This window comes from Ixodes scapularis, unplaced genomic scaffold (genome assembly GCF_016920785.2).
Source record: "Ixodes scapularis isolate PalLabHiFi unplaced genomic scaffold, ASM1692078v2 ptg000854l_1__unscaffolded, whole genome shotgun sequence".
Taxonomy (NCBI): Eukaryota; Metazoa; Arthropoda; class Arachnida; order Ixodida; family Ixodidae; genus Ixodes; species Ixodes scapularis.
This window is the reverse complement of record NW_024610056.1, coordinates 252,655-267,449: the sequence shown is the minus strand read 5'-3', so window position 1 is coordinate 267,449 and position 14,795 is coordinate 252,655. Positions and strand designations below refer to the sequence as shown.

The 14,795-nt window shown below is 46.5% G+C and overlaps 1 protein-coding gene across 3 annotated transcripts in view; it reads right to left on the bottom strand.

Moving 5' to 3' along the window:
* Positions 1-14,795, bottom strand: part of LOC8032119 — a 51,009-nt gene that overhangs the window by 10,268 nt on the left and 25,946 nt on the right. For all 3 annotated transcript variants that reach the window (XM_040221039.2, XM_042288006.1, XM_040221040.2), the window contains one exon: positions 164-271. In XM_040221039.2, the coding sequence (XP_040076973.1) occupies positions 164-271 (108 nt within the window). The remainder of the gene's footprint in view (positions 1-163; positions 272-14,795) is intronic.

Here is a 14,795-nt window from a genome sequence, read left to right as displayed (position 1 = left end):
GCTAGTGTCATCACCTCTTTATTCTTGCGCCCAAGAACAACAGTTGCCCGTAACGTAGCAAAGCGAGCGGTTACGAGGAGATGCGATGCACTCAAGCACACCGAAGAGCCCATGTGCGACCTTGACGCTGCTGCAGCCGTCCGACCAAGCGGCGGGGACTCACTGCTCGTGGGGGGTTCGAAGATGACGTTGACGTCCTTGGGCTGGTCCTCCGCCAGCCTCCTGTGGAGCTGGACGGCAGAGTGCATCGTGTACGGGATGGAGGACATGGCTGCACGGGAGGACGTCGGGAAGGAATCGTCAATCGCCGACGGAGAGGTCGCGCACGTGGAAAGGACCGACGGTAAACAAGAGGCCGTCAACTCGAGGCCACGTGCAAAACCCTTCAATACCCTAGTCAGTTGTGCGGGAACCCTTAACCGCAGTTAAGTCATGCTTAACTGCACTTATGCATAAGCCATAGTTACCACGCTATACTTTTGGACGACGTCCCGTGGCTATGCAGTCAAAGCTATAGGCACGCGCAATAATATGGAAAAAGAGCACCGGACACGCAGAATCTACGGGAAATGAGAGGTCGAGGGAAAAATTGCGCGACGGTCGCACGATGCAATGTGTTTAGGCGGCATCAGCTGTGCTGCTTATTCGACGATAAGCTGATGACGATCGATCGACGTTGCACCGATCGTGCGTCATACGGTGATCTGGTGTTGAAATGACGTTGCATTGTTTTAGCGTCGACACATTGATCAATAAATTACTTTAAGGCCCTAATGTGTTTTCCCGCCAAATTTAGCGGGTAGTCTGAATTTGCCTGTAGGTTCTGTGACGTCGGGTCCCGTGACATCAATTTTCCCACTAAATCTAGCGGGGAAACTGAATTGGTGCATACATGGAGTCAGTTTTTCCGCTTAGCGGGGTAACATTTCGTTTCTGCTCTGACCATCCAAAAACCGGGGAACGAGCCACTAACAGCTGACGCTAAAACAAAGACACATGCAAAGGAAAAAAACATTTTTCAAAAACAGCTTAGATAAAAAAAAAGATGTCATAAAACAATTTTACAACTAAGGAAAAAATTTTTAGAGCTATATTTATGGCCCTATACAAATTTGTAGTCGGCGCCCGCGGGCGCTGCGGATAGGTGCCTCTCATTTATCACGTGGCTGGTACATATTTGCCACGTGGAGCTTGCGCTCTTTCAGAAGCTTCCTACGGCCTCTAAAAGTTACTTATTCATCTTTGTTTCAATAAAAAAAAAACTAGGAGTAATAAGGAACTTTGAGAGCCCGAAGGAAACTCCTGAAAAAGCGCAAGCAGACGTGATAGACCTGTGTGTCGATCAGATGACGACAGTGGCGCCTCGAAGCAGACGAACTTGTGCGGCGGCGGCGGCGGCATGGAGAAACGCGTTGAAGCGGCGTCGTACAACGCTCAGCGTGCGGCAGCGTGACTTTGCGGCGGCGCACAGAACCTACCACGTGACCAGCAGTGGCTCCTGCGGGCGCCAACTCCGAATTCGTTTTGCGCCGTAAATATAGCTCTAAATTTTTTTTTCTTCATTGTAAATTTGTTTTGCAATATTCTTTTTCTATCTAGCCTGTTTCAAAAAAAAGTTTTTTCCTTTGCATGTGTCCCTTAAAGGGGCACTAAAGTGCTTTTTCAGACCCTCGTTTTATGGTCATGACTCAATCTACGAGCTCTAAGGATCCTGAAAAACCTGAAATTACATTCATGTGCAGCCGATTTGCATATTAAAAATGTGATCAAAGATGTCGACACTTACCTTTGGCGCAGAAAGACAGATGGCGCTACCAAACCTCACTGAACATGGTAGAATCACAGACGGCGCTTGTCAGCCACTCGCCAGCGACGAGCTCCCGCGTAAATGAGCGGCCGACCAGCTTCACTTCTCCACGCGGAAACCCATCGCTCACGAGTGGCTGACAAGCGCCGTCCGTCGTTCGACCATATTCAGCCAGGTTTGGTAGCGCCATGTGTCATTCTGCACCAAAGGTAAGTGTCGGCATCTTTGATCACATTTTTAATATGCAAATCTGCCGCGCATGAATGTAATTTTAGGTTTTTCAGGATGCTTAAAGCTCATAGGTTGAGTAATCATGACCCTAAAACGAGGATTGTAAAACACTTTAGTCCTCCTTTAACTGGCCATTCTTCGAACCACACTTTTTTTTTTTCAATTTTGGAGACTTCTTTCGCAATATGCAAGGCAATCAATACCTAAGCCTGGCAAAGTATTGCCATACAATCAATGTCGTTAAACTATTTCACTACTGAGATACAAACACATTTCTCAAATGCATCTTGACAGAGAGATAGAGATACTTGAAAGCCTCTTGAAAATATTTTTGCAATATATTTGTATCGCGATACTGCCCAGCTCTGCTTTAAAGGGGTACTCCGCCGATTTTTGAGCTACCTCAACTAACTATATTTTCTGACTCCCAGGCCTTTACCCTTTCTGGAATGCTATTTAATATCGTGAAATTCATAATAGTTATTGCGAAATCGGCAAATGAAAATGATGCAAAAACAGACATTCAAATACACCCGCCCTTTTCAGGGCCGTGACGTCAGTGGAAGTTCAGCTTGCCAGTCGGGCGAGCAGTCTAAAAAATAGAATATGCCAATTATTTGTTCCGTGCTGGAGCGCGGGGACTGGAGCGAGCTTCCAAGGCATTCATTTGACACCATGAAACTGCTTCAAATCAGTTGGGAACAAATTCTACAGTCCAAAGAGTGAACCCCTGCACTTCCAATGACGTCACTTTTTCATTGTTGCCAGTAGAGACTTTCAGTTTGAAAAACACGGTGAGGACCAAAATTGTAAATTCAATAACTTTGTGAAACAAAATTATTTTGACCTAATATTTGGGATACTATTTTGGCGATGTTGTTTGGCGAGTTTAGCAAAATTTCAAGCCAATCGGGGACCATGAAGAAATCGGCGGAGTACCCCTTTAAAGGGGCCATGAAACAATATCAGGTTGAAATGATCATGACTTTGAAGAGGCACACACTGGCCCAAGTTTACTCGCACGGACCGCAACTGATTCAGAAGCTTCTTTGGTGAAATTGCGAGGAGGAGAGGGGACTACTTCTTTCAGTCTTGCCTTCGCTAAGCTTCAGGATGCAATTGTGGAATTGAAACCACCCGCCTGACGACAGTCAAGTGCGGCTCATGGATTGCACACGAGAACTGTGCGAACATTCAACTTCGGCTCGTAGCAATCAATGCCTCGGCAAACGCTCGGGTAGCGGCTCAAGTACAACTACTGCAGTGATGAGAATAGCCAAACTTTAACGATGCCTGGAGCTCAGCATGCGTTTTCTACTTTGCCGACCCTAGCGCATGGCTACGATTAACGTTGGTGGCATAGGATAGGCATCAAGCCACGTGGCCGCTTGTTCTGGCTCCGACTTGAAGGGAGGAACGACGCTCATGTTTCTGGAATTTATTTGCCGACTGCCATTGCTTAGAAAGAAAAACTAAGGCAAGTTAATTCGGTTATTAATGTTAGGGATTGACTCTGAGCAGTATTTAGCGGAAGTAGAAATATCGTTTCACGGCTCCTTTCAAGCTACAATAATAAGAAAATCAATTGTCTTTATTTCACAACCCCATATACAGTTCTACCGGAAACTATAACGTCTGTTTGGTCCAGTGGATGCTTCAGCCAGCACGAGGTCACTCTGCAACGATATGTTGCCACTGGTTCGAGAAATTGAACCAGTGCGGTACAACCGACCCAGGGCCGTAACCAGAGGGGGGGTTAGGGGGTTCTGACCCCCCCCCGAAATTTTTTTCTGGGTACGGCCCTGGTCGGTGCACTGGCAGCCAGCCGATTTCAATCTCCACCTCTGCGCACGCGCAGTGGCGCCGGTCGGCTACCGGGTACCAAACCGGGACCGGTTCTCCGGTTTGCTGTAACTCTTCATTATATGCCACCGATGCACATGATTCATAGGCGAAAACAAGACAATAGACACTTCCAAAATGGCCGCCGTTGTCCCCGAAAACCCCCCCCGAAATTTTTTTTCTGGGTACGGCCCTGAACCGACCGCAAACCGGGGGTCTTTAACATGAACTACACAGTAGAGATTACTCGACCATACTCCGGTATGAAGCTCGTTTAGAGCGAAGCCGGAAGAGGGTGCTCATTTTTAGGACTTCAAAATGAAGACCTTTATAGGGCCACTTTCTCAGCATGGGTAGAAGAGTGAACACTGTGCTGAAGAATAACAATGTTTGTGAAGAATACAGTATAAACTTAAGGGATGCGTAAGCTTTGCCTTTAAAGGGAAGCTACGGAGCTTCTTGAAAAAAATGAGTTAGAAGTGAATTCTAGTGTATTTTTACCTCGTGAACCCGAATACCAACACCACTTGCCGCACAAGTATTTTTAAACACGAGAAAAACGCGAAAGATAGTCACTGTACGTGACGTCATCGACGGATCTTTTGGCTTGCCAGGGCTAGGGAGGCGGGGCTTCAGCCCTATTTTCAAATTTCTCTTATGGCTCTCCAGCGCGTCGCATTGAAATATAATTGTGATATCTGTTATTCTAAAGGCCAAATGAACGCAATTCAAGCGTTTTTTCTCAAATGTAGAAGTGCCCCATCTTCCCTTTAAGAGTGAAACGCGATAGCATTATCGGACCCCTTTTGCAAAGCCTTCTCATATAAACCGGCGCTCGTTCCCAAGCCATGCAAGAGCGTGTGCGCGGTCTAGTCTGTAGTGTCATGTGACACCACAGGTGGCTGTGACATCATGACCCTATCGACCCCCTAAATGTAGCGGAAAAATGGACACTAAATTTGGCAGCAAAACATTTTCCGCTAAATTTGGCAAAAATATTTTCGCTAAATTTGGCAAAAACTTTTTTTGAAAAATTTAGCGAGTCAATAGGGTTGCGACGTCGCACGTGGCTGTGCGCGTTGCATTATCGGATTTTTCAGTCCCGCCGATGCCGGATTTTCTGCAACACAAGCTCGTCAACGCTCTAGCGTTAATATTTCACATGATTGTTAGTATTACATTTGCTATACTGCGCGAGGAAAATATCTGGAGGCATTACCAACTCTTGTTCCTCCCTTTGTACAGCGCTAAACAAAACAAAATGAACCAGCGCAGCGCATGGCCTTGCTAGGCTGCGTATGATTCGCTTGAAGAACGTATACAAACACCAACTCATCTCTGTTACGTCACGGTGCGGTGGTGGCGCGTCGGTCGCACTTCCGGTCTGGGACTGTGGGCAGAAGTCCCCATGCCAGACGTGTATTCCTGCGTTGTTTTGAAAGGAACCAGACAAAAACCTGCCTTCTCGTCAAAACGCCGGGACTGGGGCCGTACCAAAAGTGTCGAGAAAGGTTTGAAAGTCAGTTTTCACGGGCTCGGTTCGTCCGAGAATCTGGAGATGTGCCGTGAAAAGGAGAAAGCAGACGCCGTCGGACAACAATTGCTTGGGCGGGAAGCACTTTGGGTTGAATTCACAGATACTTATGGTCATCAGATTTATTTGTTTTTTTTCCAACTTGAACGCCAGAAAACCCGTCAAGTTGTGCGAACAACCTGCAGACTACGTTTAGTGCGCCTTCAAGTTGAAACGGCCGCCTGATCGTTCGAACTGTCGTCTGCTCTTTCAAACGTTTCTGCTTGTCGTCTGCTCTCTTAGACAACGCCGGCCCGTAGACCAGTTGTTGGCCCGGTGCTTGCGATAAGAAGTAAGTGCAGGCCTCAAAAGACTTAAATTTTAAGGTTGGTAAGCACGCTCGATAAAACAGTAGATAAAAGGAGATGTTGATCATTGTTAGCAGTAACCATCACCGACTTGTTAGGCCTAATTCACTTGGTCCGATTCTGCTTGCGATTTTCAGTATCAACGTCGACTATCTCAGCTACAATTCACGCTTTTGCAGCCCGAGCGGCGTCGCGACTGAAAATTGCGAGCGAAATCGCCTCATGCGAATCAGGCTTTAGCGTACATACTGCGGCGTCCACGCGGAATGAATCGCCACATGTCACATTATTCACGCGAAGTTTCGCGGTGTAACAGCCTCAGTAATTTCGCTGACGCCGCTCAAGTAGTCAGACATCGCCAGGAAGACGTAGAATCAACAATTCGAACGTGAAAAAGGGCAGGGGGACTCACACCGACGCCGACAACATCGTGTTCCAATGGTTTGTTTATGGGCGACGGTGAGCTTTTTGCCCACACCCCCATCGCGCATGCGCGGCGCCGGTGGCGTCCGCTAGGGGCGCTCCGGTTTGTTTGTAAACATGAGTTGGTGTATACAACTACTGTGACGTATACAGCTAGTATATGCAGTTACACTAGCCTAGAGTAACCACACGACTCTGCCAGTTAGTTAATCCAGTAATCGCTGGAGTCACTGTATCTGCACGGGGCCACGCGTTCTACCGGTTTATTTCGTTTCGTTGAGCACCGTACATCAACTCTGACCTCATACGGAGAGCAAGTTCGTCTAGTCCTCGCACAGAGTGTAAGCACTGCCGTCACAGTGCTGAGCTTTGATTGGAGGATATAGAGGGTACTGAAATGCGATGGCATCTGCTAATCGTAGCAATGGCTGACCTGCCTTTATTGCGACTGCCTGAGATGGTGCCGGCTGTGTATGAACAAGGATTTGGCCTTGGAGAGGGGCGAGAGGAGATACCTCGAAGGGACCGTAATTACGAGAGGGACGACCAGAAGTAGTACGACAAAAAAACTCGCGGGCCCGAGAGGTTGTTTGTTTACCCCCCAAAGAGAATGGCATCTGCTGAGGCCCATCTTGGCTGCACACGTGACCAATCCCTCTCTCTTTGTGCCTCCTCTCTAACAGGTGAATGCATTTTGAATTAGGGCGAACCATCAACCACAAGTGCCAACCTGTGTCAAAAATATTTCTCTTTCACCATTTTTTTTTTTTTTTTTTCTGGTTATGTGGCTATTCCATTGCACGACAAAATGTCCTACTCTCGGCTATCTCAACTGAAAACATACACCACCGCCCCCAAGCCCCAATTTTTCGAGTGGAAAGAGCCCAGTACAATGAGGCTAGGCAGCACGACCTTGCGTTTGTGCCAATACGGCGGCAGGGTCGAGCTGCCGTTCAACACCCGCCATCGCATCACAAGTGGGAGATTGTGTCTCGTCACGCGTTGGGAGACAATTGCCCGATTTCGTGCCAAAGAGGCAAGAGTGTTTTGACGCTGTCCTCTCCGGAAGTCTGCCTGGACTCGCCACATAAATGGGGGCAAGGACACTTACGGAGAGTCCACGCTCTTATCACAGAGCTCTATGTCTCCCCCACGTGCACACCGCGTGGGTCGTATACTCGCAAACGGTCGTAGGGGCGAAACGACGCTGCCAGAGTTTGTTTGGCACCCCGCTGCATTTGAAGGGGCACCAAATACGACTCCGGAATGTTCTCAGGTGGAAATATGAACTGAAATCACTTTCAGGTGGTTTATGGACTTGGTGCCACTTGCGACTAGTGCCACTTGAAAGTTGGAACACCTGAAAGTGGTATCAGCTCCATAAACCATAAATGGTTCTATTTGTAGATGAACCCAGTAGCAAATGCTTCTATTTGTAGATGAACCCAGCAGCAAATGGTTCCACTTGTGAGCGCCTATGCCTAGAAATCCCCATGTGGCAAGTTCAAGTCCCAGCCAAGGTGCCCGCAATCTGACGGAAACCTACAGCTGAGAAATACTGTAAATGTATCATTTTTCGCGGGCTCAATATTTTGCGATTTAGGTGAAAGCTGAAGTTTTGAAATAATTCGCAGGTTCTAATTTTAGCGACCTGGCGGGACCTCCATATAGATTTCAATGTTTTTAAATTTTGCCGGAATTGTTCGCGAATCGTAGGCAACACGCGAAAACCGTGAAAATTAGGTCCTCGTGAAAATTAAGTCGTTTACAGTAACTGAGATTTCGAGTGGATGTCGAAAGATCCTCGCGTGGTCGAAAATAATCCTCAGTTCTTCGATGGGGCGTGCCAGCTGCCCTAAGTTGGTTTGGCACATAAGACCACTAAATTTGACCTGTTTATTGCTGGTAAGTGGTCCCCGTTGAAAATGATTCTGCAAAACTATGGCTCGCAAAGCAGGGGATATTCTAGGTCTCTTCAATCCAAGTTGCATTACTGCGACCAGTTGGAGGGAAGGTAAGTAAAACCATACGAGTCCGAGTAATCTCCATATTGTGACCACTTGAAAAAAAGGAGGAAGCGGAGGATATTGGAGGGGAAAAGATAGAGTAGATGCAACACCTATAGTACAGAAAGAAAAAGAGAAAATGCACGCAAATGTGGCGAGCACTTTCCTAACTGAAAATGGATCAATCTTGTGGCACTACCACTTTAAACCTGGGTTCGTTAAGAAGCGTGTCTTCTGGGGGTTCAATACATTAGTAGATAAATTTGTTAAGCAACCTTCAAAGTAAATTTTCTTTGGAAGATTCAGATAGCTCAACTGACAAGAACAACCAAACTTGTGACTAAAACTGCCAAAGAGGATCCGAAACCGAGAAAATGTGACAAATAGTAGAAACAAATGCAGTCGCTCGGTGAAGGCGACTGGAAACACATTACATGCATGTTGCAATCGGTTCATGAACAGCTAAATTATAATTAGCCGATCCGTATGCAAAAAGATTTGGTTTCTAGTATGGCTCGTACTCTCCGGAGTACAATTCTGCTCCACGTTTCTGGCACAAAAGTAGACCTTGCTAAGATCAGAGTTGACATTGGCAACGGGGACTGGGTCCAGAAACAAACGAGCGGGTGACGATGCTGATGTCGTCAATGCGGACAATGAACCTCATGGTCCCAAGAATGTTGCCAGACAGTGCTCGTCGCGCCAGACACAAGCCGGCAGGACGGCAATGAGGCAGTTTCCTCGGTCGATCACGAAAGATTTGAGAGACATTTTTGCGACGTGTTCACTAATCTCCAAACAATGAAATGGTTTGTGGTTTCAAACAATGGTCCCATTTATGGAAAACATTTTCTGCTATCTAGAAGAGTGTCTCTCTAGGTACTCTGTCACCTTCCCCCACGTCCAAATGTTCAGGTTGGTATGTGCTAGTGCAGCCTGTCATCTTTGGACGTTCAATCTTCAAACTGGTCCAACCAGTTTGGAGATTGGACCAGTTTTTAAAGCAGAAAAAAATCTTGCTTTGGTGCATCTTTGTTTTAGAAAAACGTTTTGGAGCAGCACATACCCAAGTTTGGAGCAATCCAGTGCAGTTCCCTATTAGTAATATCGGCACGCATTCATGTAATCACCCTTGTGTGATGCCTATTAAAAACCCAAAGTTAGCGCACGCGCGGTTATACTGCAGTAGCCAAATTGCCTATTAACGACTGTGAAGCTGTGCCATCAACTTGGTTGAATTCGTGTTTTGTTCCCATTAGTGCTAGTGGACAAAGGTTAGCAGGATTGGTGTAAGCACGCTATTCCACGAAGAAGGTCATGTAGAGTATCAATGTAACCCTGTAGATACCGGTAACAAAGAGTGGTAAGTTGGCTCTACACAAAGTTTTAACTCGTATAACACGAATATCAGCATTTTCTGGACCTCAAAACTTCTAAAGACAACATGTTTTATGACAAACATTTTATTTACAATGACGCTTCCCAACGACCTCCCGCGGCGTAAGCATTCAACGTCTGATTTGCTTTGTTTTTCCTCGGTCGTGATCGCGATTTAGCTGCCCGAAAATTCAATTTAGTACACAAAAGCGTAATCGATAAAAATACTCCGGGTTCTCTTATGCAGAATTGTTTTAACGAGTACGACGATCAAGGATTGACATCATTTTACATAAAAAAGCAACAATTCATAACAAGGCAGTTCCTATTGAGCATGCTAATGAGATGGAAACCATGTTCGAGCACATTTCTACAAAACGGTGCTTTAGAACATGTGGATGCAGGAAAAAAGAACCACCTCTGCTTGTCAATCTTCAGTAGTGTGCTTCGAAATGGCACTAAAAGTGACTATAAACTGCGCCGAGTTAGTGCAATGTCGGTAAAATTGGTGCGAAACAATGCTGTGGAGCCGGAAACCTGGATTGAATTATGATGGCCAAATGGATAAATGGGTGGATGAATGCTAACGCCTATACCCTTTATAACGGGCAGTAGCTCGCGCCACTATAGCCTAGGAACTAAGGACCAAAAGTATGATTCCTCCCCTTTCAGCCAATTTGCTTCCCCCCCTGCAATTTTTGTAACCATCACCAGGTGGTCTGGGATATCACCAGGATGACCTTTGGGAGATTGGGCAAAAAAACAAAGAAGATCACTTCCCGGCCTCCTCCCCCCGGCCAATTCTGGTCAAACCCAGTCAGCGTGATCCCAACACCTGGCCCACTGGTTGAGACCTTGGGCCAGAACCATGCGCAAGGGAGTCCCAATTCTCCTCCGTCCCACCCGTCCCCACAGTTGCCACACAAAAACAAAACCCTTCCCCCCCCCCAAAAAAAACAATTTGTTCATCGACAAATGCTGTGGCACGACTTTTTCCTTTGGATGCAGTGAGGCGCAGGCGAGCGGAAATTGACTGAAATGGTGCAACTGGTGCAACTGCACCACCCCCTGCATGATTCATAGACTGCGAGATCACGTGCATCTGTCCGTAAGTGGCTCACCGCGCTCCCTGGTTGAAACCCCAGAGGGGAGCACGTGTGGCGAAGGAAGGGGCACCGTGATTGGCCGCACAAAATCACAGATCCTGCGTGAATCCACAACAGAGTCCTCATCGAACCCTAATGTATCCTTATGTATTTTGCCCCTTAAGCGAAGGAACCGTCGTTAATGGGCGCGTTCAGTAGCGGCCCCGGAGTCAAGGAGTCACTGACTCCTTCCACTGGATGGCGTAAAGTCACTTCCGGTGCACGTAACTCCGGGGCTTCGGAGTCAAGCTCCGAAGCACCGAGTCCGGAGACGGTGCACGTAGAGTCAAAAGAGCTAAAGATGACGTCATTTCCTAACTGGTGACGGTTTCCACGGCTAAAAGAGAAAAAAAAAAAATGGCGAGATAAGCTGTGTCGGTTCTGTCGCAGGTGTGCAGTATGCTCGGTTTTGTTAATGAAAAGTGCTCAAGGTAAGACGAATAACGCGTTCAAATTCCTTTTTCAGGTAAGGCTCTTTCGGAAAATGCATTAGACCGTATTTTGTTTGGTTTGAATGTGCTAATAAACTACTCAAAGGTTCATTTGACGCCGTGTCTTGATCGCTGTTGCACAGAAACTCGGTGAATATCGACGATAGTCCTGTTCGCGCTGAACAGAGCAAGGCAGCGTATGAACGCGACTTTGGTAGCCGGTTGGACACTCACGCAGAGCATGATCCCGACTGATGTTTCGTTTGCGTAGCTAAATCGGGGGTGCACTTTGGCTGAGGCTCGCTTCGGCCGGCAAATCCTTGATCGCCGAGCACGGCCAAACTTTCCGTGCGTATACGAATACATTTTATAGGAAGTTTGTTACGAAGGGCAAAACAAACGTATGGCCGTATAAAAGTATCGCAACCGGCGACATAGATTCGCCGAGCTCTATATTTTGCGTGCGCTGACGACGTTTTTGTCGGTTTTTATAACAGTACCTGGATTTGCACCGCCAAGCGAAGGGCTCGATCGCGTTGCATCGCTTCGAACAGCAGCGCTGATGTGTACAGTCACTCGCTTTTTCTTCAACGACCTTGTCAAGACTTGCTCAATACCGGGGTCAAATAAAAGCGACGGTGCTCGCCATCGTCTGCTTCCTGTTTATTTGGAGACTGTCTGGCACAGGGGAGGAAGCGGAAATTGCGTAGAAGCAGGTTTGTAGCCGCGTTTTTGTTTTGCCGTTCAGTAGGCGCTCCGATGACTCCGACTCGAGTCACTCCGTTCGGGGGCAAGGGAGGCGCTAGTGAACGCGCCCGTACACTCAGTTCACTAAGCGGCACATTGAGGAAACTGGTGTAGCTCCGTGGGAATACGCTCGGTCCACAAACTCTTGGGATTGAATCCCGAGAAAACTGCACCGGCTCCCTTTTTAAAACATTTAGCACTAACGCTGAAGTTAAATAAAACGCTCAAGATGAATAAACAAAGTATACATCCAACAACATGCTCGTCAACTCACTCGATGGACAAAGGAATGAACTTGGGAAGAAAATTATCCAAAATGCTATTGCATTATGCGTCCTTCGGCAGCAGGCGGAGAGAAGGTGTTTTAATAACTCCTCTCTGTAACACCGTCGTTGGTGGGTCCACGCAGTCTGCCCTGAACACTGACTTCGGGGTTAGGAGAGCAACTTTGCTCCAGCCACTTGACAGCCGAATGCTAGGAAGCTGTTGCGTGCATCGGGAAACGGACATGCCTATAGCCAGAGCACCGTCGTGAGGGGTGTTTCAGGAAGTCAATCGGCGGAATGGGAAGAACAAATTAGTGATAACCTCGTTCCACTGTCAAGGTGCCGTCCCAGTAGGGTGACCAGATATCCAGTTCTGACCGTGATACATTAGCCTTTTAGATGTCCACTTCTGCCTTTCTGTCATTTGGATCAGTGAAGCCAGATGTCCTGTTTTCGCGCAAACATGGCGAAAATGGCTAGTGGGAAAACTCCCAGAGATTCACAGATATAATCTTAAAACAATAAACGTACGAGCTCTTACTGCAGTTACATTACTAGCCAATATATGCCTTGTTTGCATAGAGGATCATACAAGAGACTTCCATATCACTAAATTTTGCGTGGTTCAGTGGGTAACTTTTTTTTTTTTCCCCACTCAGAAAAACGTACGTCTTTACCTTCAATTAAATAAAGTATCCTGTCCCGAGGACTATGGTCTCGAACAAGCCTTTCGATCAAACGTCGTATGTCGACGAAACGACCTGTAGGTAAAACGTCAGTCGACAAACTGAATGCCACCGGGCAAAAATTCAGATCCGGATCCGCGGATATCCTAATCCGCAACCCCTGACATCCGCATCCAGTCTGCAAACCGCCAAAATTTGTACAATATTAATCCGCATCCACCCGTTTACTGCGGATATCCACGGATAATCCACAGATATGCGGGGCTCTACTTACGGTATTTAATGACAATGGCATATACCAGTATTATACTACAGTACAAATGCACTAAAAGACTTGCAATTTGCCTACTGCAACAGTAGCCCTTACTGCAAATTTGGTCATTTTTAGAGAATGGTCACAATAAAGGTACCCTTTCAAACCGCTTGCATTGTAGTGGTGCATATTTGCAATGATGCGGGTATGACCTTAGAAGATATGCAACACTTGATAAGATATATCACCCAGCATATGATGACCATGCACAATAGATATTGCCTGTCCACATGCTATCCAAGCAGCCATTAGTAGACATGGCAATATTATCTGTACCAACTGTGATAAAAAAGCATGCATGTTTAGTGAAAGACTACCCAGTGGATATCAGTAGCTCTGTCATCTCTAAAACCATTATGTAGACAGTGGGGCACTTAACAATGTTATCTACGCAATTATGTTCAAAGAAATAAAAGATATGCCCGCAATTATCTATATTCAGCTTTGAACACGACATTCTCAAACAGCCTAGATTACGGAAGGTTAATTGCTCGATGGAAAACATTTACCATGGTTCCTTCTTTCCGGATGGAATGTTGTCAGCCAAGCAAAAAGTATTTTTCAACAATTGGCTACAGAAAACCTCACCCCTGGAAAAATGTGTCTGACTTGGTGATTTCAGCGGACCGTTTCAAACTTACACTACATACCTTGGCCCAACTTCCAATGCCAATTTCCTCACTAAAACAAAAAGATTGTTGTAAAAAAAAAAAAATTTACACAAGCGAGATTAGCTTGAAGTCAAAGGGGATTAATTCAAGATATTTACCTGAAAGGCACAGGTTGTACGTACCACTTGTTTCCACGATTACTATGTGTGATATGCTGCCAAAGCACAAAGTATCTGAAAATGGAACTGCTTCTAATTTGCAAAAAGAGGTTTTGAAGGTTGTGGAAAGGTGCCCCTATCTAGGTCTTGTTACAGTTATGTCAATCAGTTTTACATTAAATGTTTGAGAACTGCGCTCGTTTACCGTATCTATCTTTTTTTCATGAAGAACCTTCGAGGTAGAACTGGGTCAACTGCAATAAGTACAGACATTTTACCCCATTCTGAACCGCCTTGCTGGGGTAATGCGTGGCCCTCACCAAAAAGAGCGTGCCAGCAATGAGGTTAGATGAAAAATAGAAAATAAAGCCATCTCAGCAAAGCAGCATGCGCCATATTTGCACTTTCCAATAATACGCCTTTCTCATAAGTATATTAGAGCACAGCTCTCAGGCACCCATTTCCGGCTTGAGCGGCGTTGCCGTAACTGCACGGTGCATTATGGGACACGTGACGTTATCCTCATCGTCATCATCATCATTACAATGACGTCATCAGTGACGTCACTGATGACATCATTCATGACGTTATCACGATGAAGTCACGGATGATGTCATCGTCACAAGCGACATTATCACGATGACGTCACGGATGATGTCATCGTCACGTGTGACGTCATCACTGAGGATGCCAACGACGTCACGTGACCTCACGGGGGTCAGGGACCTCACGGGAGTCACGCTCGGAGGGAGGAGTAGCAGGCAGGAGGAGGGAGGAAGGGTATACCCTCCCCTCCTCAAGAGCTGCACTCTCATTCGGTCTTACAGGGGGTTGTAAGGGACTTTCATTTTTTAAATTTTATTTATTTGTT